General features: G+C 37.5%; 2 protein-coding genes across 2 annotated transcripts; both read left to right on the top strand.

The window, feature by feature from the left end:
* The first annotated feature begins 2,668 nt into the window (after positions 1-2,668).
* Positions 2,669-5,453, top strand: LOC146454939 (uncharacterized). The gene is made up of 2 exons (XM_085094955.1): positions 2,669-2,792; positions 4,609-5,453. The coding sequence occupies exons 1-2, from the start codon at positions 2,669-2,671 to the stop codon at positions 5,451-5,453; spliced, it is 969 nt and encodes a 322-aa protein (XP_084951081.1).
* Positions 5,454-10,800: 5,347 nt separating this feature from the next.
* On the top strand, positions 10,801-13,502 carry LOC146454938 (uncharacterized). Its single transcript, XM_085094923.1, has 2 exons — positions 10,801-10,924; positions 12,691-13,502. Exons 1-2 carry the CDS (start codon positions 10,801-10,803, stop codon positions 13,500-13,502), a joined length of 936 nt encoding a protein of 311 aa, XP_084951049.1.
* Positions 13,503-25,539: the final 12,037 nt, after the last annotated feature.

The following is a 25,539-nucleotide window of genomic DNA, read 5'->3' as shown; positions in this document are numbered from 1 at the left end:
TCCGTCTTAGGAAAATCTTCCAATAAGCATGCGCAGCTCAACAGAATAATAATGACCGTATTAATAGCCACCGTTTATTACTCACCATTGAGTTAAAAACTGAATTACAAGGATAAAATACAAGCTTTGAAAATTAACACTGCTATAATAATACTCAAACAGAACAAAGATCCTCGCAGTTACTACGTAACTGCGTAGTGACTGCGAGGATCTTTCTTCTGTTTGACCTTTCATCCGCAATTCAAAATGTATGTTTCATATATTTACATTTATTTATTCATCCTTCAAGGGTATATTACGAACTCATAATATGACGAGCTCCCAGTTGGCTTGATAGCTCAGTTGGTAGAACACTGCACCGGCATCGCAGAGGTCATGGGTTCGAATCCCGTTCAAATAAGCCTGAATTTTTTTCAGGCTTTCTTTTCGTAACTGCTTTAGTTGCGTAGTAACTGCGAGGATCTTTCTTCTGTTTGATCTTTCATCCGCAGTTCAAAATGTATTTTTCATATATTTACATTTATATAATAATACTATAATTGTATACAACGCTATGATATGAAATAAGTCCATTTACCAACTGCCCTTGATAAAAGGTAATAAATGAGCTGGAACGCTTTGTGCGGCATGTTACATTCTTTGGTATTACAGACCGTCTGTGACCTAAAGTTGTGGCCGTGGGTCTGACTCTGCTATTGGGTAGTAGCTACCTAGCTAGACAAAAGGTTGTAGAAAAAAGGTTGTAAAAGTAAATGACGACGGTTTGTTTTACCAACTCCAAGACTTAAAAAAAAGAAATATTCAAGAAATTGCAAATATTTTAAACTAACAGGTTTGTCTTCTTTTGTTTTTGAGGTCACTAGTTTGTTACACAAAATTGTACAAATAGAAATCGAAATAAAAATAGAAATGCACATAGTGTTTAGTTTGAAGATTCAGCTTATTTTATTTATCAAAGAAAGCTCGGGGAAGAAGGAGAATGGGAAGGGAAGGCAAAAGAAGAAGAGAAAGCACAAGGTGGAAAAAAAAAAAAAGCAGGATAGACGCTCTGAAGGAAAAAAAGTTCTTCTTTCTGGCAAAAATAACAAGAAGTTAAAATCAGAAGCAAACTTTCTTGTGTTGGGAAACTGCTGAAAGAAACCTTCAATAAAAGCGGAGAAAGCAGTGCAGATCAGCTAATGATAGAAACTACCATAAGACTAAGCGAAAAAAATTAACAATGAACTGGCTGAGGTCTGAGAAAAGTAAACAAGTGTGGAGAGTCGTAAACACGAGCTTCCTGACCAAAGTTTGCATGAGAGGGAAGGGCACTTCCCCCAAAAATGACAAATAAAAATTGTTAGATCGAATAAACTTTTTCCAGCCAATCTTATTAAAAGTAAACTGATGACTAACCAAGGCTGTACACTAGCGATTGTTTGTATCTAGCTTTTGTGGTTGCAATTCTTCTGACTTTAGGATGGGAGTTTTAGTATTTTTACCATTTTCTGCTTTACCCAATTTGTAGATTATCCGTAATTTAGCCTAGGGGCTACCAATCGTGTTAAAATAAGTAGCTATCTCTTTTCTCAATTCAACATTAGTCTAGATATAATATTTAGAACAGTCAGCTGGCACAATGGGATGCTAAAACTGTCTATTTGTGGAAAACTTTGACGAGGAGTGGAAAGAAATGTGACTTTTTTATGTCCTATATTTTCAGAATTTTCTTTAAAATTTTCCTTTATTTTGGAAAAGAATTGTCCTACACTACTATAAAATATGACTCTAAAACCACTTGACACCCTGCTTTAATGTTCTGGTTAGGTGCTGCTGGCAGTTCAGGACTTTCCCCACGTATTTATTTGTTTAACGTTTGTGGTAGGGTGAAAAATAGCGTGGCATTTATAAAAATAAAATCCTTCACTGTGATCATGAATTTGTTGTTGGACCCAGTTTCCTACTCGACCTGGAAACAGAAAAAAAAATTAAATAGACAGCTAAGTTGTTATCTAATTAAAATATGACGGCAAACCTTTTTTTTTCTTCAATATCTACAGTGCTAATTCAAATAATTGTTCAAAGACGCTTTATAGTTAATAAAGATATATCGATTTGAAAAATATGCTTCTTGCTACTGAGCATTCATTGTTACGTTTGATGGTTTTTTCAAAGCTTTCAAAGTGTTTTTTTTCAGTGATTTTTTGCCATCCTTTGCGGTCGATTCTCCTTTTCCGAAATTTCTCTTCGAATTTCATGAACCCCGTGGTTTGTTTAACGGCAGGTGAAATTTATGTTAATAAGATTTTAAAAGCCTTAACCCAAGAAACATATATCTTCTGTATTGTAATTAATTATATGCATCATACAATGAAAAATTTCAGAATATATTTTGACTTACCACGGTAACGATCATTTTATGTACCTCAACGACTGATGAATCTATAGCTATACCATGGAATTATCAAAGGGCGTTCTTCTCGTTCTATTGCTAGTCATTATGCACGCCCTGAAGTTAGGCACTGCAGACTGTCAAGGGAAATGTGAGCAGAGTAGTGGTAGCTTTGGCCAGACAGGAATGAAACATCGTGCCATACTGGGTCACAGCTTCAAAGACTTCACTGTGAAGAAAACGTTTGACTGTCATGTGAGATGCTTCGATGAGAGATGCAGGTGCAAAGCATATCAAATGTGGAACAATCGCTGTGAGTTACTGGATGAAGATAGGAGTTCGGCTCCAGATGACTTCATCAGTGAAGATGGATACACTTATTTTGATATGGATAATGAGTTTGTGAACCGGGTAAGGGATAGTTAGATCAACGGATGTTTTGTACAGTTGTAAGTACTTGGGAGCTTAAGCACACGACGACGGTAACGGCAACGACAACGCAGTCGGTTGAATGAGCAAAAACAATCGCTCTGCACATGCGTTTTACATTTTGGTACATTTCTTTGCCGTCCTCTGCAAAACAACAGCGTGAAATGACCATATTTAGGGTTTTGTGAAGAACGTGAACGTACGACGGTGAATTTTTCATTTTCTTTCTTAACTTGTACGCCACTCCTTCCAATTTGATTCCTGGATAGTTCGGCATTTTTGTAAAAGTTGAGCGAGTTGAAATAATCGCAAAGTAGCACAAATGAAATAAACGTTTTCGTTGCCGTTGCCGTCGTTGTTGCTTACACTCCCTAACATGGCTGATAGAAAACGAAATTATTATTCAAACTGTACGCATGTGTAAGAGAACAAGCAAGCGGTGGTTGTGACAAATAAAAAGATTTAGGCTGTATCTTCTAAAAAAAAATATTAATGAAAAGAGATTTTACCATTTCAGGGCATAGAGACGAGAAATTCAAGAATTAACTAGAACTGAACGAGAAATATTTCATAATCAGTAATTAGCAGTGTACACTTTTAGTGTGCTAATGCAAAATTTATTTGGCCAAACTTCACAAAAAGTTCGTCTTAAAAGCCCAGGGCTTAAATCCTAAGTTGAATAATGGGAGGTCTCATTTTATTATACATAAATATTGGAGGGGCATTAATTTTCCAGCTTTTGTTACCAATTCTGATTAATTTAAGTGAAAACTTATGCCCATTTCAGTAGCAATATCACATGGTTAATTATTCAGCACTAGAGTTTGCAAAAATGTTCAAAAGAGCTGTCAAACGGAAGAGAAATTAAAAAGAGAAAAACAATCGTAAAAGACGGCTGCAATATTGCTTTAACTTTACCATCACTTGACAACAGTGGTTCGTTAATAAAGATATTAATAAAGTTTCAGAGTAAACTTCTCCCACTAACATGTCTTTTGCGCTCCATAAACAGGCTAGTTGTCTCGTGAACATTGAGTTGAAAACAAAATTTGTTAATTCCATCTGGTGCGAATCCTCACACCTGCAACCTAAGCAAAGTTGAAGTTGGAAGGACGCCACTCAAACAAATATAAGAGAACCCAAGAACTAAATCTTGGGGTTGTGCAAATTATGTTTTTTTTTAACTTGGCTTTTTAACATTATGCTAGCAGTTAGTGAAGCCTAATATTAAGCATCATTCGAGCATTTTAGTGGTGTTTTTGTTCTGGAACATTAATTGTTTTAGAGAAAACAAGAGCAAAATGAAAACTAAACTTCAAATCGAGTTGAAGTAATCGAACCGCCAAGCACTCCAGCCTTAACAGCCGAGTGACGGATGCCAGATGTCAGTTGCGTTAGGTTTGAAAAGTCGAATTAAAGACGGCCATGTTTGCTTGTGTATGTTGCTCTTAATTCACTTCTCTGTCGTTTCTAGAGTAAACACCCAAATTAAAAAGGCGAAACTTATAAAATATATTATCCGAGCATTTTAGTGACTTTTGGGTTAACCGAGCATTTGACCGGAAAACAATAAGCTGTAACATGTCAGTAACGAACCAAAACCATAATGTACAAAACCCTAACAAAAACACTATCTGTTTGGAACTTTTTATCGATAAATAAAGAAAAAAACGCTTAGGCTATTCTTGTTAATATATTTCCTTCGATTCCTCATTTAATTGATCATTATTCCAATAGTTACTTGTTCCTACCTTTATTATCCCACAGAAACTTATTAAAATGTGTTCGTCTTATCCTATAGATTTCAGTGTACAACGCATGCTCAGATCAAACATGCAGTAACCAATGCTGTAACCAGAGTCCGTGCGCCCATGGAGGCACGTGCACTGAGCTATGCGACCACGCCGAACACAAGTTCAACTGCACTTGTACCGCGGAATACTATGGTAAGCTTTGTAAGAATCGTAGACCTACATCTTGTAAGGAGCAACTTGAAAAAGACAGAGGGAGCCAGCCTGGTCTGCATCTTTTGTTTGATCCAGCAAGCAAGTCGTTGCATGAAGTCTTTTGCGATTGCACGTCTAAAAACGGATTCATTTGGACTCTGATCGAGTCTTCCAGCTTGGGTAACAACAACGAGTTTGCAAACAAGCCATTTTATAAAGACTACTCTGTCAATCAGAATTCCTTTACCTGGAATAAGTTTCGCTTATCGTGGTCACGGATGAACTCCATAGCTAGCCACTCCACGCATGTGCGCGCCACATGTAACTTTAACACTGATGGACTTAATTACACTGATTACTTAAGAGCCAAACTGAGTGATATCGACGTCATGAGTTTGAATTTCGACGGATTGAAAAGGTATGAATACATCAATATCAGGGGCTATAATTGTCATAATTGCACGGCCCACTTTGTTCAAAGAGATTATTGGCACGCACACGTTGACTCCTATCACGGATCTCAGAGAGGTTGTCAGTTTAGCAGTTCCTTCGCTGGCGCTGTCAAGATGAAAGGTGGCGAAGATAACTTTGGATGGTACGAATCAATTAATCACGTACATAGATTTTCAGCAAGCGCTAATTCTACAACGCAGTGGTGGATTGGAGAACAGCAAAAAGTTAGCTGCACCCAGCTGCGCGGCAAATGAGGATTACACTGTAGGCAAGAAGTGACGTGAAGTGGATATTCAGTTTATGTATATTAATAGACGAAGTGAGAGTAATACGACTGGTTAGAAGCAATATGTGGTGGTCATTTTTTTGACCATTTTAAATATTTCAGATAGAGCCTATTAAATAGAATGTAGAATGTGCACATACCACGGAAGAACCAGGTATCTGAACGCCTGTTTTATGTTATCATCTCTTGGTTTTAAGAAATTATTCCAATAAGCATGCGTAGCTGAACAGAATAATAATGACCGTTTATTAAACACCATTGCAGTTAAAAACTAAAGGGAGGGGTTCACATTTAAGCGCATCACCATGAATTTAAATGCTTTTTTCTTTTTCTTATCAACCTAATGTCCTTAAAAGTCTTACTTACATGTACTTCAGTAATCAAATGTTATAATTAGTCCAAGCAAAATGAATGATGACCAAAATTCACAGAAAATGCTAGTGGATTGTACTCATATTGTCAATATTGAAATTAGTGTTGACCCGTGACCCGTAGGATGCTCTGAAGCCAAACATAAACGTTTCTCTTCTAGCAAAAGAGACCTCTTTATGTGAGCAAGACTTTAGCATAAGAGGTAAACTTTCTTGTATTGGTGAACTGCTGAAGCATGGAAATGAAAAGCTTAAGGATTCCACCAATAAGAAGAACAACGCAGACATCATTGCAGACTAGCTAGTGATAGAAATTAGCACAAGACTAAGTGAGAAACTTAACAATGAATTGGCTGAACCGTCAGAAAAAAGCGAAGAAATGCGGAGAGTCGTAAACGTAAGCTTCTTGACCAAAGTTTGCATGAGAGGGCAGGGGCATTTCCCCCAAAATAACAAGTAATGGAAAAGTTGTCAGATTGAAGAAACTTTTTCCAGCCAAGCTAATTAAAACATTATCTATTGCTACTCATTTTGCACGCTCTAAAGTTAGGCACTGCAGATTGTCAAGGGAAATGTGAGCAGAGTCGTGGTAGTTTTGGCCAAACAGGAATGAGACATCGTGCCATATTGGGTCACAGCTTTAAGAACTTCACTGTGAAGAAAACGTTTGATTGTCATGTGAAATGCCTCGATGAGAGATGCAGGTGCCAAGCATATCAAATGTAGAACAATCGCTGTGCGTTACTGGATGAAGACAGGAGTTCGGCTCCAGATGACTTCATCAATGAAGATGGATATACTTTATGTTTTGATACGTATACAGAACTTGACATGTTGTTCTTAATTCACTTCTTTGTCGTTTCTTGAGTAATTACCCTAATTAGAATATAATATAATTATATACAATGCTATAAAATGAAATAAGTCCATTTACCCACTGTGCCCTTGATGGAAGGTAATAAATGAGCTAGAACTCTTTGTGCAGCACAAGTTCCTGTTTGTTATACATGCGCTGGTATTACAGACCGTCTGGTAGTAGCTAGCTAGCTAGACAAAAAGTTGTAGATAAAAGGTTGTAAAAGTTTATGACGACTGTTTGTTTTACCAACTCCAACACTTAAAAAACGAAATATTCAAGAAATTGCAAATATTTAAACCTGACAAAATATAGTTTTTAGTTTGAAGACTCAGCTAATATTTTGTTTATCAAAGAAAGCTCGGGGAAGAAGCAGAATGGGAAAGAAAGGCAAATTAAAGAAGAGGAGAAAGCAGAAGGTGCAAAACGAAAGCAGGGAATGTATGCTCTGAAGGGAAAAATACTTCTCTTCTGCCAAAAAAGAAACCTGTTTAGGAAGGCAAGAAGTTAGAATCAGAAACAAACTCTCTTTTGTTGGGAACTGCTGAACGACAAGGCAGATATCAGTGCAGAACTAATGATAGAAACTACCTCAAGATTAAGCGAGAAACGTACCAATGGATTGGCTAAAGTCAGAGAAAAGAAAAGAAGTGTGGAGAGTCTTAAACATGAGCTTCTTGACAAAAGTTTGCACGAGAGGGAAGGGCATTTCCCCCAAAAATAATAAGTAAAGGAACAATTGTTAGATTGTGGAGACTTTTTCCGGCCAATGTTATTAAAAGTAAAGTGATGGCTAACAAAAAACAACACAGAAATTCCATGTATTTTTCTTTTTTTCGCAAGGCTGTACACTAGCGATTGTTTGTATCTATCTTTTGTGGTTGCAATGTTTCTGAGTATAGAATGTGAGGTTTTAGTCTTTTTACCATTTTCTGCGTTGCCCAATTTAATTATCCGTAATTCAGCCTAGGGACTGCCAAAAGTGTTTAAATAAATTACTTTCTCTAATCTTAATTTCACATATAATATTTAGAACAGTCACCTGGCACCATGAGATGCCAAAGCTGTCTATTTGTGACGAGGAGTGGAAAGGAATGTAACTTTTTTGTGTCCTATATTTTCAGAATTTTCCTTAAAATTGTCCTTTATTTTGGAAAAGAAATGTCCTACACTACTATAAAATATGAGTGGAGGCGCGGTGGTGTAGTGGTTAGCGCGTTAGACTTTCGATCGGACGGTCGGAGGATCTGACGGTCGTTGGTTCGAGGCCAGGTTGGTCTCTTCATTGCTGTGTTGTTTCCTTAGACAAGAAACAGGTGTATAAATGGGTACCGGCGATATACTCGCTGGGGGTAACCCTGCGATGGACTAGCATCCCATCCAGGGGGAGCAGCAATACTCACAGTTGCTTCATGCTACAGAAACCGGGCTAAGCTCCTGCCGTGTGGGCCCCTTAGGCTCTTGTGTGATTTTACCTTTACCTTACTATAAAATATGACTCTAAAACCACTTGACACCCTGAGTAAATATTCTGGTTGGGTGTTGCTGGCAGTTCTCCACTTATTTATTTGTTTAACGTTTGTGGTAGGGTGAAAAATAACGTGGCACTTATAAAAATAAAATCCTTCACAGTGATCATGAATTTTTTGCTAAACTCAGTTTCCTACTCGGCCTGGAGCCCGTTTCTCGAAAGTCCCGGTCACTTATCGGGCCCGGTAAGTGGCCCGTTAAGTCCCCGATAAGTTTACAGGTGTTTCTCGAAACTCCCATTATTTACGATCCCAGTAAATTTCCCGGTAACTTGCCCGGTAATTTACGGGAGTTCATGACCTCCCGTAAACTTACCGGGAAATCGCAAATGTTGCGACACTAAACAAAATGGCGGCCGGAGGCGGACTTTTTTGTTTAGTTAGAAGACCTCGGTCTTGTCAAAGACGACTAATTCTGGCCGACATGGCTGACTGTGAAGTCATAGAAAGATTCAGGCTTTTGCGAGCGAGAATCAAGTGGCTCGTGAATGAACTTGGAGACGAATTGCGGAGAAATAAAGCGAGAAGCTGCCCGCTGGCTCCGGAAGCAAACGTGAATACAGGCGTAGTACTATTATTGTTGTTGTTACTGTAAGTGTTGTTTTAGATGTTTGAAAAGCGCTTAGGGTGTTTGCATATGGGCGCTATATAAATTTGAAATTATTACTATTTTATTGTTATAAATTATCAACCAACGGCGGAAGAAAAAATAAATATTTTGTCATGTAAACACGGCTCACTCGCCGCACATTATTACTTCGAAATGGCTTCCTTTTTAGCATAAAATGGGTTCCTGTCATGCAAAATTAATCCTACCGTAAGCGATATTGTTTGCTTTCTTGTAATGTGCAGAATTTTCATAAGAAAGAGGAAGTTAGAAATCTGACATGCTGCACTGAGATAAATGTAAACATAACCATTGATATAAACAGAGCGATCGCGATGAGAGTCGAATTGTGCGCCGTCCTCAAAATACACAAATGCAGTGTTTGCTGCATTAGCTAGAGGGATGAAGAATAAGAAGCTTACACACGATAGATAAACGAGAATAAAGAACTTAAAAATCGTTCCACTTTTCGCAAAATAGTTTCAGTCGCATTTCAATTGATCGAGCCTTGTGGTAGTATACAAAAGCCGATTTCGGATCGGTGAAAATAGTGCTTGATGTCTGCCGGAGAAGTCACGATCAAATCACGCCAGTTGAACTATAGCTATTCAATTTTAAAACTTGTATAAGATCTTTCCTTATTCCAAATATTCTCTATACTAAGGCTGCTAAAAATAAATTTGTATCAGTACAAACTGTTGAAATAGGCGTTGAAATAGGACATCACGCAGACACTGTTTCCCCGGCGATCGCCATAGCTTGCTTAGCTTCATCTCTTCTACAACTTTGAAGGAATTACATACTGATCCTGACTATTAGTTTGATACTCACAACAAGAATTCATGATGATAACATTCATAATCCTTTTCAGGTTCTATTTTGCATCAGGGAGTTTCCTGAAAGTAATTGCCGATACCATGCACGATGCAAGATAGTGATCTCTCTTGGTTGCTCCCCTTTGATAAAACGAAAAAGTTAAACTTAGAACGTATTGTATTGTCCTTCAAAAAGCATGAAGACAATCCTGTCTCATCCATAACCGTGCTTTTCTCAAATGAATCGAATGGATTGGTGTAGTCCTAAGTCGTTCTCCTTCTCTTGCGAACGAGCGTGAAGCGCGCAAGAGCCTGGCAATGGCTTCTATTTTACCGGGCCCGGAAATTACCGGGAAAGTTTACGGGTGCTTCGAGAAACGCATTATCGGGCCCGGTAAAGTTTCCCGATAACGGCCCCGATAAGTTAAGGGGCCCGGAAGTTACCGGGACTTTCGAGAAAACGGGCCCCTGGAAACAGAAAAAAGAAATTAAATAAACAGCTAAGTTGTTATCTAATTAAAATATGACGGCAAACCTTTATTTTTTTTTTTTTTTTTATCAATATTTAGAGTGCTAATTCAAATAATTTTTCAAAGACGCTTTTATAGTTAATAAAGATTTTTCCAACCTATAAAAGCAGTTTTTCAGTTTGTTGGTCATCTTTTGCGATCAGATCTCATCTTCCGACATTTCGCTTCGAAATTCATGCACCCATAGTTTGTTCAACGGCAGGTGAAGTTTATGTTAATAAGACTTTAAAGGCCTTGCCTCCAAGAAACATAAATCGTCTGTATTGTAATTAATATTTTGCATCATACAAGGAAAATGTCAAAATTAATTTTGACTTATCACGGTAACGATCATTTTATGTGCCTTAACGACTGATGAATCCAAAGCTATACCATGGAATTATCAAAGGGTGTTCTTCTCGTTCTATTGCTACTCATTTTGCACGCTCTGAAGTTAGGCACTACAGATTGTCAAGGGAAATGTGAGCAGAGTAGCGGTACTTTTGGCCAAACAGGAATAAAACATCGTGCCATACTGGGTCACAGCTTTAAGAACTTCACCGTCAAGAAAACGTTTGACTGTCATGTGAGATGCTTTGATGAGAGATGCAGGTGCCAAGCATATCAAATGTGGAACAATCGCTGTGAGTTACTGGATGAAGACAGGAGTTCGGCTCCAGATGACTTCATCAGTGAAGATGGATACACTTATTTTGATATGGATAATGAGTTTGTGAACCGGGTGAGGGATAGTTAGATCATGGCGCCGACGTTTCTATGAATGAAAAGTCAACGGGTGTGTTGTCCAGTTGTAAGTACTGGAGCTTAAGCAACGACGACGGCAACGGCAACGACAACATATGGCTACTAGAAAGCGAGATTCTTATTTAAATTGTACGCATGTGCAAGCAGTTGTTGCAGATTTTTGAGTATACATTTTCAAAATATAAAGTAATGAAAAGATATTTTTACTATTACAGGGCATAGAGACGAGAAATTCAAGAATTAACTAGAACGGAACAACAATTATTTCATAATCAGTAATTACTACGAAGTATACACTATTTGTGTGCTTATGCAAAGTTTTAACTAGCTAAACTACACAAAAAGTTCGTATAAAAAGCCTAGGGCTTAAATCCTCAGTTGAATGATGGGAGGATTTCTTTTATTACACCAAAATATTGAAGGGTCATTAATTTCCACGCTTTTGTTACCGATTCTGATGAATCTAAGTTAAAACTTCTGCCCATTTCAAAAGCAATATCACAATAGTTAATTATACAGCACTAGCGCTTGCAGAGATGTTAAAAAGTGCTTTCAAATGAAAGATAAATTTAAGAAAAACGGCGGAAGAAAAGTCATAGGTACAAAGAAAAAAAACAGAAAAGAAACAAACAAGCAATCGTAAAAGACGGCGGGAATATCGCCTTAACTTCGCCATCACTTGACAACAGTGTTTCGTTAGTAAATATATTATTAAAGTTTTAGAGTAAACTTCTACCTTCTACCACTAACCATGCCTTTGGCGCTCTATAGACGGGCTAGTGTTCTCGTGAACATTGAGTTGAATAACAAAATTCGCTAATTTCATCTGGTGTGAATACTCACACCTGCAACCTACGCATATTTGAAGTTGGAACGACGTCACTCAAACAAATGAAAGACAACCTTAAAGATTAAGTTCCGCTTTTTTTTTCTTTTTTTTAACTTGGCTTTTTTACATTATGCTAGCAATTAGTGTTTCGTTAGTAAATATATTATTAAAGTTTTAGAGTAAACTTCTACCACTAACCATGCCTTTGGCGCTCTATAGACGGGCTAGTTGTCTCGTGAACATTGAGTTGAATAACAAAATTCGCTAATTTCATCTGGTGTGAATACTCACACCTGCAACCTACGCATATTTGAAGTTGGAACGACGTCACTCAAACAAATGAAAGACAACCTTAAAGATTAAGTTCCGCTTTTTTTTTTTTTTAACTTGGCTTTTTTACATTATGCTAGCAATTAGTGAAGCCAAATATTAAGCATCATTCAAGCATTGTAGTGGTGTTTTAATATTGTTCTGGAAAATTAATAGTTTTAGAGAAAAAAAAAAAAGCAAACGATTGGAAATAATTGAATTGCAAAGCACTAACGCCTTAACAGCCGAGTGACAGATGCCAGATGTCTGTGTCAGTTGCGTTAGGTTTGAAAATTCATTTTTAAGAAGGCCATGTTTATTTGTGTATGTTGTTCTTGAGTCACTTCTTTGTCGTTTCTAGTGTATATACCCTAATTGGAACGGCGAAATTTATAAAATATACTATCCATACAAAAGCCTAACAAAAATACTATCTGTTTAGAACTTTTTGTCTATAAAAAAAGAACAAAAAGCTTATGCTTTTCCTGTTAATAAAATTTTCGATTCCTACTTTGATTGATTTACTTGACCATTATTCCAGTAGTTACTTGTTGCTACCTTTATTATTCCACAGAAACTTATTAAAATGTGTTCGTCTTGTCCTATAGATTTCAGTGTACAACGCATGCTCAGATCAAACATGCAGTAACCAATGCTGTAACCAGAGTCCAGGCGCCAATGGAGGCACGTGCACTGAGCTATGCGACCACGCTAAACACAAGTTCAACTGCACTTGTACCGCGGAATACTATGGTAAGCTTTGTAAGAAACGTAGACCTACATCTTGTAAGGATCAACTTGAAAAGTACAGAGGGAGCCAGTCTGGTCTGCATCTTTTGTTTGATTCAACTAGCAAGTCATTGTATGAAGTCTTTTGCGATTACACGTCTGAAAACGGATTCATTTGGACTCTGATCGAGTCTTTCAGCTTGGCTAACAACAACGAGTTTTCAAACAAGCCATTTTATAAAGACTACCCTGTCAATCAGAATTCCTTTACCTGGAACAAGTCTCGCTTATCGCAGTCTCGGATGAACTTCATTGCTAGCCACTCCACGCATGTGCGCGCCACATGTAACTTTAACACTGATGGACTTAATTACACTGATTACTTAAGAGCCAAACTGAGTGATATCGACGTCATGAGTTTGGATTTCAACGGATGCAAAAGGTACGAATACATCAATATCAGAGGCTATAATTGCCATAATTGCACGGCCCACTTTTCTCAAAAAGATAATTGGCACGCACACGTTGACTCCCATCACGGATCTCAGATAGGTTGTCAGTTTAACAGTCCCCACGCAGGCTCTGTGAAGTTACCACGGGGCGAAGATAACTTTGGGTGGTACGAAACAGTTAATCATGTACATAGATGTTCAGCAAGTGCTGATTCCACAACGCAGTGGTGGATTGGAGAAGAATAAAGAAGAGGATTCTTAGTTTCTCTCTGTTAACAGGCTAAGTGAGAAACGTACCACTGGTTAGAGGCAATAAGCGCAAAATGCTACCATTTGTTGACCACATGTTAGATTCCGAATAGAGCCGTTTAAATAGAATTTAGAATGCGGAATACCAAGGAAGAACCAGGTGTCTGAGTATCCATTCAATAAGCATGCCCAGCTGAAGAGAAAAGCTTGGTAATTAGTGTTAGGCGACGATCTGATCAGAAACTGCGAGGAATGTAATATCCAAGATATTGTAAATAGTTTAAACTGGCAAATTTGTCTGCTTGTTTGAGATAAATAGATTGTTGCACAAAATCTTACAAAGGGAAACTGTTTTTTTAGCCTTGAGGCTCTTACATTTGACAACATAATATTGTATTTAATCTTAATTATTATCCAAGTTAGTTACAGTTGTTTGTGTATCTAGATGTATCTGTGATGCATTAAGCAAAATAAATTGTATTGACTGTATTATTGTATTTAGTGTTAAGACTAATTAGTCTTAGCACTCTTTGTTACTTGTAGCCAAAAATGCAGGAGGAAGAACCAGGACAACCAGCTAAGCAGCAATCAGTGCTGTAGTAGTAGTAATAGTAATTAATAATAATAATAATAATAATAATAATAATAATAATAATAATAATAATAATAATAATAATAATAATACCAACAACAACAACAACAACAACAACATTAATAATAAGCAATCGAGGTTGAGCGAATGTGGGGGCTTAAAACAAAAACAGTCCCGGTGGTTTTGGGAGCCCGTGGCACCATCAAAAGGACATGGAAAACTACACCAACAAAATCCCTGGCAACATCAACATTCATGAACTCCAGAAAATAACTCTTCTTTCTACAGCCCACCTTCTTAGGCGGGTCGTCTCCATCAAGTAGAAACCCTCTTTGCCTCCCTAAGTCAGACATTATATATCTTATATAATAATAATAATAATAATAATAATAATAATAATAATAATAATAATAATAATAATAAAAATAGTAATAACCTTTTTTGCTAATTTGTATTCGCATGTTGAGCTTTCAGTAAGCCACTGCAAATTTCTATTTTCATGTTACTATGTTTTTGTTGAATGCAATGGCGGGAATAGACACGATGATGATGAAAATGATTATTTGCAATGCTTGGTTTTAGTTCCGCGCTTTGTACGTTGTATCAAATATTTAAGTGCTACTTTGAATGGCCAAAAAACATATTTGAATCAGTGGGATCGATAAAATAATGGTTCAGTTTTGTTAACAATAACCCTACTAGTGCACAGAAACTAATATTAATTATGTTTTACTGCGAATGACTCGGATAGAAAGGGATAACAACTTGAAAAAATTGGCCAGTTTTTCCAAGTTCCCAACAACAAAGTGCTTGGGAAAGTACAGAAGTAATAGAGAGTAACCTTTAGGGTGAAATGTTGAGCTTCAGCCGCAAATTTTTGTTTACACTGTAAAATGATGAAAAGATGAAAAGTCAACTGGCTACTAGTTAATATAGTAAGCTTTAATTTATGTCATCCTTCTCAAGCCCTTTGTAACATCAAGGATCTTAAACATTTTTTGAAAACAAGCAAGTTAGGCCAATTCACTGTTCATTGTTCGAAAAAAAAGGGCAGCAGAAAAATAAAACAACAGGCAGCGACAAAAATGAACGATGATAACAGAACTGAGCTTAAGTATCATATTATCTAATTCAATTCACAAAAGTAAGCACATGCTTTTGATCGTAGCATTGAGCGTTTAATATAATATAGAGTTGGTCCGTTCTCGATAATTCTCTGTTAAAAGAGTGACAAATATTCACGTCGCTTTCCGCTTATCATTTCGGTGCCGATCCAGCCGTCTAAACCAAACGGCGCGTAAGCGACCGCACAAGCTGAATCTGTAAAACGCCGCTGAAGAAGACATTAAAGTCGAAACCGGTCCGGAAAATTGCTTGTTTTGGCTTAGACGGTTGGATTGGCACTCAACCATAAGTACCCATCCTTAATTTCTAGTGCGCAACCGCAAAGGAAGGCTCCGTTACATGAGAAAGAAGTGGGCTGGGCCTTGACACCTCCTTTAGGCAAGAGAGTTTCCGTGCAAATTATATAATCGCTTGTCTAGATGGAGCTGTAAGACGTCTGGAAAAGGTGACACCAAATACTTGGACTTCTTCATTTCTAAGCGCGCATTCTCAAAACAAACAAGAGAAAACTCCAGCACACGCGAGATTTTGCAAGATGTATTTCAGTCAAACGTCTGTAATTTATTTTTTGTCGGGGATTTAGCTGCTATCCGTATTATTGGGGTGTCCGTAACAGTGAGGTGTAACCTTACCATCCCAGGCAACATACAATAAGGTGATAAAACCATGGATTTATCCCTTCCCACTCATACCGCCGTTTTCTCTATTTGCTGTCCTGTTGTAAACAACAACATTTCATGTTTCAAACATTTCATCATTCCCAAAATATGCTACAATTACAAACTCACAAAATAAAGTATTGCATGCAATGGTCTTCACTGCTCTTTTTCGATCACACTCATTAAGGTAAACATGCATTTACCACGATTGAGGTTTTCACTTTTTACAAGTTATAAACAAGGAAATTTCAATACTGTGCCACGTACAATGGTCTTTTCAAGAGCTCCTTATAGATTGTTAAATAAATGCCTCATATCGGATGATTACATCTCCGACAAAGACCTAACCCACCCGTCGTTTGGTCCACGCAAGCCTGGTTTTTCAAACTTTAAAACCTCAAGTTAAAAAGTTCCATTTTATTTTGACTCCGTGAACATAAATCTAGATTATCATTATCCAAATTTTGTCTGTCCCTGTAAATTAATACCGTATTTATTCGATTAATTGCCACGTGCGGTTATTTAATTTGGGGCCCATGAGGGCGAGCGCTTACTGTTTTTAAAACATTTTCAACAAGCGGGGACATTTTAAGAGAATAGCAAAACAAGAGATAACAAGTTTATTTCGTTTCAACAAGAGAAAACAAAGTACAAAAGCTAAAATGAACAAGCCATAAACAATTAATTTATAAGTTCATTGACTACCGTAGCTTAAACCAATTTTAGAACATGTACACAACTGACGTGACTCATACTTCACGCTTGGCCAGTACAGAAATGTTTTTGTTGTTGTTGTTGTTGTTGTTGCTTTTTGTTGTTGTTGTTGTTGTTGTTGTTGTTGTTGTTGTTGTTGTTGTTGTTGTTGTTGTTGTTGTTGGGAGGGAGTGGGGTGGGCGATTACTAAGTTTTGGGGCTTTCAGGGTGGGCGCTTATTCGAAGGTGTGTGGTTAATTGAATAAATACGGTATCTTATACAGGATGTGGCCAGCGTTTCATTTTGTGTTTAGACGCTTTAAAGGTATACTAAACGTTTGCTCTGTTTCTTCCTTCTATTCCTTGTTTATTTAAAATTATGTAATTCCATTATATTAATTTTCCATTAACGTGTAAGTCTTTTTCTGACAAAACATCCCAAGCTCTGAGCGCCGTGTCACATTAAGTCCAAACTCTTCGTTGGCCCTCCGCGGAAAAGCGCGGGAATCTATCCATATTTTGGCACCAAAACAGGCTAATCGACATAAACGCCGGCATTAAATATGCGAATATCTCCCGAACATTTAGATGTCAAAATCAATTCTGCTTCCACCATAATGTCATCTTTCAAAATTTGTCCGAAACGAAACTACATATCAACCGTGGAGTATTTCGTTGTGGTGCCTGCGAAAGATAACAAAGTAAGTCACAGTCAGTATTTTCCGGCCCGGCATCGGTGTACTGCACACACTCCCTGTTCTATTCTTTGATCCATGGTCGCGGGGAGATCATCCCACCTTTTAGCGATTAAAATTCGTGGTTTGGTACCTCTTAGGGTGCTTAAATCTAAAATTACTTTCGTCAAAGGCATGGTGGTACCTTTTTGGGGGTATTGAAGTGAAAACATGAGAGGAAGTTAATGTCAGTCAATTGATTTGGTACCTCTTATAGGGTAAAAAAATGTTGAGACCACGCCTAAAAAACATTTCTGGTACCTTTTTTTAGGGGTTTCTTTCAACATTTCAGACGATCACCGCCGTCACTTTTCATATGGGATTCTCTACCCCCAACTCCCCCCTCCCCCACCCCTTGAAATATTCATAACTAAGAAAAAGAAGAAAATACACAAAGTTCACAATCGATTCCTTTTACTTTCCTACCTAGCAAAAGATGAGTAATGTCTCGTCGGTGGACATATTCAAGGAGTAACACTGCAACACACAGCGAAAAAGGTAAAATTTGCCTTTTTCTGCGGTGGACCTTTGTGTAAACAGCTTTAGTCACGGACGTTTTAGAGGGCCGGACAAAAGCGCATACGTTTTTCTCAGAAACAATCGTTCCATCTGAAAAGTATATGCTTGTTTAAAAATATATTTATTTACAGCTCTTGTAACCCATCGAAATAGAAACATATGGTCAGAGATGTTAAAAACTTAATGAAATAAATTGAGTTAAGAAATAGCTCTATATTTAGAAAAATCGCTTGCCTGTCACGCGCCGTTTTCAATTAGGGTTTTTTCGAAATCATTAGGAGATTCATTATTCAAGTAATATCTGCAACACAATTTTATGAAAAGGTACAATTTTCTGAACAAGTTCCAAAAATATTAAGAATGACGGCTTTGTTTGGTTGTTTACTTTTGAATGTTTGTTTCCATTGTTTCAGAAAGGTAGGTTTCCTTTCGCACGTTCAGTAAATAAGGTTGTTGTTCCATTGCCGTTAAGAACCATCGCCATTATCTTGTTAGTTGTGACTTTTTCAATTGGTGTTTATAAATAGGAAATTCACTCCTGAAAAGTTTTATTTCCAAAATGGGATGAAACTGTACTGTGTTTAATCTGTGTTTCCTGAACCGAAAGTATTACATGTAAATAAAGTTAGCATGCTCTAAAATTGTCGTTTGGATTAAATTAAATTAATCGTCATGATTCGCTCCTCGTTTTACACGGTTGGAAATGTGTCAACATTGCTATTTTGTTTTCCAGCCAATGTGTTTCTTCAGTCATTTGTGTTTAAAATATGTTCTTCGTCAACGTTACTGCAAGTACGGATTTTCTTGGGCGAACACGGATGCAAACCTTTCTTTTATTTTCTAATGCTCCATGTTTACACGCCAGATTAGACAGATGTCACGATAAAAAGTAAAAAACTTCTGAAAATTTATACAATTAAGTCGCGAATAGGTATTAAACATTTAGGAAACACAAACTTGTGCATACTTAATCTTAGGCGAGTGCGTGTTTATAGGGCCCTGAAACCGGAAAAAGAGGAGCGTTGCCATTTTAAATGAATGTCGGTGTTCTCCAACACGTCTTTAACATATCTAAATACGACAGCATCTTTCATGGAAGCAAAATTTGCTTCTGAAAAGGCAAAACATTTACAATTTCTTTCCACAAAACATGTGGGAAGGACTTAAATTGGGAATATTTTGGAAGGCTATGTTGCCTATAAAAAATGGAGCATTTCAATCTCATAAAAATATTCTTTGATGCATCCATAGGAGATCGGAAAGTAATTGTTGTCACATATTTTATTATCTTTCGCAGGCACCAGAAGAAAATACTCCACGGTGGATATGCAGTTTCGTCTCGGACAAATTTTGCAAGATGACATTGCGGTGGAAGCAGAATTGATTTTGACGTCTAAACGTTCGCGAGTGAGCCGCAAATTTCATGTCAGCGTATATGCTGATCAACCTGTTTCAGCGCCAATTGAAAACATGTGGATAGATTCCCGCGCTTTGCCGCGGAAAGCCAACGTAGAGTTTGGACTAAATGTGACACCTACGCTGAGAGCTTGGAGTCTTTTGTCGGAAAAGATTTACACTTTTAAGGTAATTTAACTTAATGGAATTACAAAATTTTAAATAAACAAGCAAAAGAAGGAAGAAACAGACTGAATGTTTAGTGTTTCTGGAAGGGTCTAGGCAGTCATCAAAGCTATTTTAATTAGCTCTTTTACTTGAGCTTTGAGTTGAGAGGCTGTGAAGAAGTATGGTACGTTTTCTTAACAGCATCTAAGGGCTTCAGAGTGCCATGACTTACTATAGTTTCCTTGAAGCAGTAAAATAATTGAGATGATTTCTGGGCATTGGAAATTTAAGGGAAAGTTTGCAAATTCTTTGAGTGAATAGTGCACATGAAGGTCAGAATCTGCAATTCAAAGCTACCGAAGTCAAACACGTTTGTGTTAGAGTGTTGATAGCTTTGATACCAGTTTCCATACATGTTTAGGGCTGGGGTGGAAGGGGGTCTGGGCTGCACCCTCCCACCCCGGCAACCCCCCTCCCCCACCCCCACCCACAAACATTATTATGGAGAATTATGAAGAAATCATAATTTTTTAATTTTTTTTTTAGGAGAAAACTTGTATGGTATTTTGGCAGCGAATTTTTATCATAACAATTACACATAATTATTATGATGAAAATCCGCTACCCAAATGCCATACCAATAAAGAGTAAAAAACCAAGCGTACGCTTTGTAAAGAAGAAAAAAGGATCGAAGCCATATTTGTTTACTGATAAAAGAGCACGTAGAACTTATCAATTATTTTCAATCCACCCAAAAGTGGTACTGAGTTTATCCTGCACCCTACGATCTGATAAAAGTAAATATCAGATACGCTGTTGACAGAAACTTAACAACAACAACAACAACAAAAAACTTCAGGAAAGCAATGTCCACAGAGAAAAAAGAGTTGACTTGCCAAACAAAAATTTAGAAAAAAATATTGAAAAAGGGCCAGTAGCATCAGGGCCCAGTTGTTCAAAGCCAGGTTAAGCTAATCCTGGATTAACGTGAACTTTGATTCGAGTTTAATACCTAATCGATGAAGATTCTTCCAAAAGATTTTTGTCCTTCAATATTGACTTAGACTTCTCTTTACCTTTAGCTTGACATCAGCCTTTAAACCCGTTTTTAACGAGCGTGATGAAGACCTTGATTAACTTCTAATCCTGGATTAACGTGAACTTTGATTCGAGTTTAATACCTAATCAATGAAGATTCTTCCAAAAGATTTTTGTCCTTCAATATTGACTTAGACTTCTCTTTACCTTTAGCTTGACATCAGCCTTTAAACCCGTTTTTAACGAGCGTGATGAAGACCTTGATTAACTTCTAATCGTGGATTAGCGTGAACTTTGATTCGAGTTTAATACCTAATCGATGAAGATTCTTCCAAAAGATTTTTGTCCTTCAATATTGACTTAGACTTCTCTTTACCTTTAGCTTGACGTCAGCCTTTAAACCCGTTTTTAACGAGCGTGATGAAGACCTTGATTAACTTCTAATCGTGGATTAGCGTGAACTTTGATTCGAGTTTAATACCTAATCGATGAAGATTCTTCCAAAAGATTTTTGTCCTTCAATATTGACTTAGACTTCTCTTTACCTTTAGCTTGACATCAGCCTTTAAACCCGTTTTTAACGAGCGTGATGAAGACCTTGATTAACTTTTAATCGTGGATTAGCGTTAATCGGTTTTCGAACGACCAAGCCCAGGTCTATTGATAATTTTTGACCAACTTAAAGACTGTACAAACCATCTATGACAACCATGAAGACATAATTCAGTTTGTATTCTCCAAGTAAAAAAATAATAACCGAAATAATTTCACGCATAGGTCGCAGACTAATAATAATCAAAGATTAGGGAGTGCGTTCGATGATCTTGATCCCAGGCTCCCTCTCTAACTTTTGCCAAGTTGTAGCTGATGTCATTTGCGGGGCCAGATACACATTCCAAAATCTATTCATTCATCCGTTGATCGATTGATTGTCCCATACAGTCTAGACTCCAAACGCAATAAGGAGTGCGTTCTTTTAACGTCGAACACAATTAGTAGATGTTAGGTTATAGAGTTGCCAATAACTCGAGCTCAGGAAATTTTTTGTAAGAAAAACTAGATACAGTCCACACACCTGTGCTTGGGGTATCGCGGACGCAAGCAAGGTGAGAAGTTAAGGTTCAACTTTCATACCAGTTGCTGTTTGATCAGCAATGAGAGAAAAAGGACTTTGTGACATTTGACCTTGAAAAATTTTATACGGGGTGCTTAGTATTTTACGATCCCGTCAGGCCCATGCAGGTCTATCTATCCCTATAACGTTTACAACAGCTATTGCGATATGACAATTTAAATATAGAAACAGACAAGGGGCCTAGAAATACTCATTAAAAAAGCTCCATCTAAAAAGCTCTACTGTATTCATATGAAAGTTTCATATGAATAAAAGCTACAAAGACATGAAAGCTCCGTCCCTGTGCACCAGCGGCCAACAGGTTTCATTTCGGTAAATTAGGTTCAACACAACCCCCTTTCCCGTGAAAAAAGATTGCTCGTACGCTGATCTGACTGTTTTTACGAAACCGTACGCCTTTTACACGGTCATTTTGGGGTTGTAAAAATTAGAATTGGCAGGAAAGGTGGTCCTCTATAACTCCCTTGAATACCTGTTAATGGATTCACTATCCAGCAACTTGAAACTCTTGTAAATTCGGAATTCCAATCATTACGTGGAATCTAAAGTCCAGGGAATTTATTGGATTACCTTTTGAGGGTAAGGCTTACAATTTCATGTTGGAGGAATACCTGATTAAGGATACGTTTTTATATCCCTAGTTGAAGGTGGAAAAATATCCATAAGAACATCAACGGTACAGCTTCCATGTTACATTTTTGGAGGTGCTTCAAACACGGTTATGAACATGGACCTTTCCTGGTACTGTACACACAATCCAAGAACCCACAAAGCAAAGATGATATATGGAAGTTGGTGACAGTCAATCCACACGCATTTTATCCCAATCCAGTGAATACTACTGAGGCCAGGAACAGCAGCGACATTACACAGAATCGAAAGCATCCTGGAAAAGGTGATGGCAGGTCTCCACGGAATCCAACCCTGATATGTTACCAGGTGTCATTTGCCATCAAAATAAGAGACTTTTATAGTAATGTGATCCTGCCAAACATTGGTTTTCTTAACTACTGTGATGGTTACTGCCATCTCCCAATCCAAAATCACTTGACGCCCACCATCCATGCCGTCATCTGGGCATTGCGGTGGAAAAGGAATAGCGCCAATTCGTATCCACCCAAGAAGCCACTGTGCGTTCCTACTAAGCTGGATTCCCTAACGGTTATTCTTTCTGACGCAGAAACTGGGCAGCTTATACAGAAAGAGTGGCTGGAATTTTCAGTCAAAGAGTGTGGCTGTCGTTAATGTTACAGTACTTGACTGCTGGCGTTGTGTTAAATGTCTGTCAGCTTAAAACCCCACTTTTACAGAGGTTTTCCCAAAGAAAAGGGGGGTAGAGTTTAACAGTTCACCCTCCTATACCCAAGAAAGGCTAAATTTAAACAGGAACTGATACAGCGATTTTAAAAATACCAACTAAAGGGCTTGAAATATTTTTTTATCGTTGTATTGTCTAAAGGACCTTGTTGCCGAAAAGTTCCATTTAAACAGACACTAAGGATTTCACCCATAGCTCCAAAGCACCTTCCACAGCTTTATCAATATCACTTAAGTAAATTGAATTTCTTTTTAATGAATGTATTGAGGCTATTTTCTACAGATTAAGACTAAAAGCTCAATCAAATTTTGATCTCACTGGTGAACGGTCCAGTCTTGCCTTAATTGTTCAACAACTTCTGTTAGTCTTGATTAGAGCGAACCTATGTAACAGGAAGACATAAGAAAGAGGTACATCTTGTGTTTCCATCGTGAAGTCCACTTTATACGCACCTGTCCAATCACAAACGACATGAGATAGGCTGCCATATAAATTACAGATTATCCTGAGAAAAAAAAAACCGGACAATTTCCCGTCGCGGTCCTCAACCAGTGGAAGCTCACTAATACGCCCCCATGTTGACTCTTACCTCATACTTTCACTGTTCTGGGAAATCATTTTATGTTGTGTTCCTCAAGAAAGATCCTCGCAGTTATTTACGCAACGCAAGTAGTTGCGAAAAGAAAGCCCGAAAAACATTCAGGCCTGAACGGAATATGTCTTTCGAATCCCATTCAAGCTTGATTTTATTTTAAAGTTTTCTGTTTGAAACTGCTTAAGTCGCGTAAATAATTGCGAGGGTCTCTCTTCTATTTAATCTGATCTGCAGTCCAAATATATGTTTGTATTCACCTTTTCACTTTGTTGAAGTCAGCTTCACTCAAGCATCATAAAAAATGGACATAACGACACAAAGAAAGCATCACTACGGTTTTTCTTCATGTCGTTATGGAAACGTCATTATGTTTCTGCTATATCGTTACGTTTTTCACACTTGTGATAAAACATTGGCATAAATGTTTTTTGTTGTTGTTGTTGTTTTTCCTTGCTCGGTAGTTAGTGCCAGACTTATAATTAGTAACAGACTTCGTACAATACGTACGTGATGAACTGTTGTTGTCCATCCCAGTCCCAATCAAGGCCTTAATCGTGAATTTTGTGTTAAAAGTATCTACTAGCTAAAATAGTATTGATAAGAAGTTGGTCTATGGAGTTTGTTCTTAGGATAACGAGGTCACTTTCATGACAAAACGTTTTGTTGAGTTCACATGTAAAAAAAAGTGATCAGGGAAAAAAAATGTGTTCAAAAGTTTGAAAGTAGACAAGCCAACAAACTAAATGAGTTTCTTTTGGGGTGACATGAAGGGAAAGTGTGACTGCAAGGGATTTTTAAGGTAATTCAACTTTGCGAGTTAGATACTTCTTGAATTTAGTTTTTTTTTCTTATTCTTATCGAATACGCTAAAATTGTTACTTTTTAAGAATCTTTGACACGTACAATAACAAAGAAAGAAAGCCAAGCCAGACATACAAGAATAAAGTGTAGATGTTTATCTTATTTACTTCGCTTTTTGTTGTTGTTTGTTTTCTGTCCTGTTTGTTTATTTTTCCTGAGCAATATACCTAGCACGCTGTGTATAATTAAACCGTTTTACTTAAGATAGGTTATTAAATTAAAATGGACACTTTGCCAGGTCGTACGTGGAAAGAAAGAAACTTTCGTCCGCAACTAATTAATCCAGTATTTCTCTGCCATTCCGGGGGAAAGGGGGGGGGGGGGGGGGAGTGGACTCGGAATTTTTGGTCGGGGGTGTGTGGCTCGGTTTTCCAAACCATGATCCTATTCCAGACCAAAGTATGTAATTTAAAATACAGACCCATTTTCATACTTTCAGACCAAGCTGTTTAAAATCGATACCCTTTTTTAGACACAACCGCTTCAAACCCATACCCTTGGCGCCTCACATACCTATGTAGCTTATATTGGGAAATAAACACCCCCCCCCCCCCCCCACCCTTACCCTCCACACACACCCAAGTGGGGTCTGCAATGTTTAAACCAACACTTCAATGTTGGGCCAGCTGAGGTACCTTCTTCGCTTAAACATTGCTTAACGTTCGTTTTCCGTAAGTTGGGAAATAATGTGATGCTTATTAAAATAAGATCATTGAACTTTAAAGTATTAATGAATCAATATTTTGCTCGACTCAGTTTCCTACTTGACTTGGAAACAAAAAAAGAGAAAAAAAAATATGGCGACAAACGATATCTCATTATTTAGAGCGTTAACTTTACTTTAATTGTTCAACAACGTTTAAACCGCCCCCCAAAAAAAAGACATGAAAAAATGCTTCTTGCCATTCGTTGGACATTCATTGTTAATTAGCTTTTTGCCGCCCCTGAAGAAGGTTAGTTTTTGTCTAACCGAAATATTGGGCAATAAAGTTATTTTAGCTGTCCGATCAGCTTTGCATTTAATTTTACATTCATTGTTACGTTGGATGTTTTTTTTCCCCGAAGTTTTACAGCGGTTACCAATAACACGCGACCTACTGTCTTCAAAAGAGTTGGATATAGTTACGTTTTGGTGGACGTCAAAAAAAGAAAAGCCGTTGAAATTATTTTGAATGCTGGCTAGATTCCAAGGTAACCCGGCA

The sequence above is a fragment of the Pavona decussata genome, unplaced genomic scaffold, assembly GCF_977016875.1.
Source record: "Pavona decussata unplaced genomic scaffold, jaPavDecu1.1 SCAFFOLD_297, whole genome shotgun sequence".
NCBI classification, from domain to species: domain Eukaryota; kingdom Metazoa; phylum Cnidaria; class Anthozoa; order Scleractinia; family Agariciidae; genus Pavona; species Pavona decussata.
This window is presented reverse-complemented; position numbering and strand designations above follow the sequence as displayed.

Coding starts and splice junctions, on each gene's coding strand:
- LOC146454939 (XM_085094955.1), top strand. CDS start 2,669: ATGTGGAACAATCGCTGTGAGTTACTGGATGAAGATAGGAGTTCGGCT. Junction 2,793..4,608: donor TGTGAACCGGGTAAGGGATA/GTTAGATCAACG, acceptor TATAGATTTCAG/TGTACAACGCATGCTCAGAT.
- LOC146454938 (XM_085094923.1), top strand. CDS start 10,801: ATGTGGAACAATCGCTGTGAGTTACTGGATGAAGACAGGAGTTCGGCT. Junction 10,925..12,690: donor TGTGAACCGGGTGAGGGATA/GTTAGATCATGG, acceptor TATAGATTTCAG/TGTACAACGCATGCTCAGAT.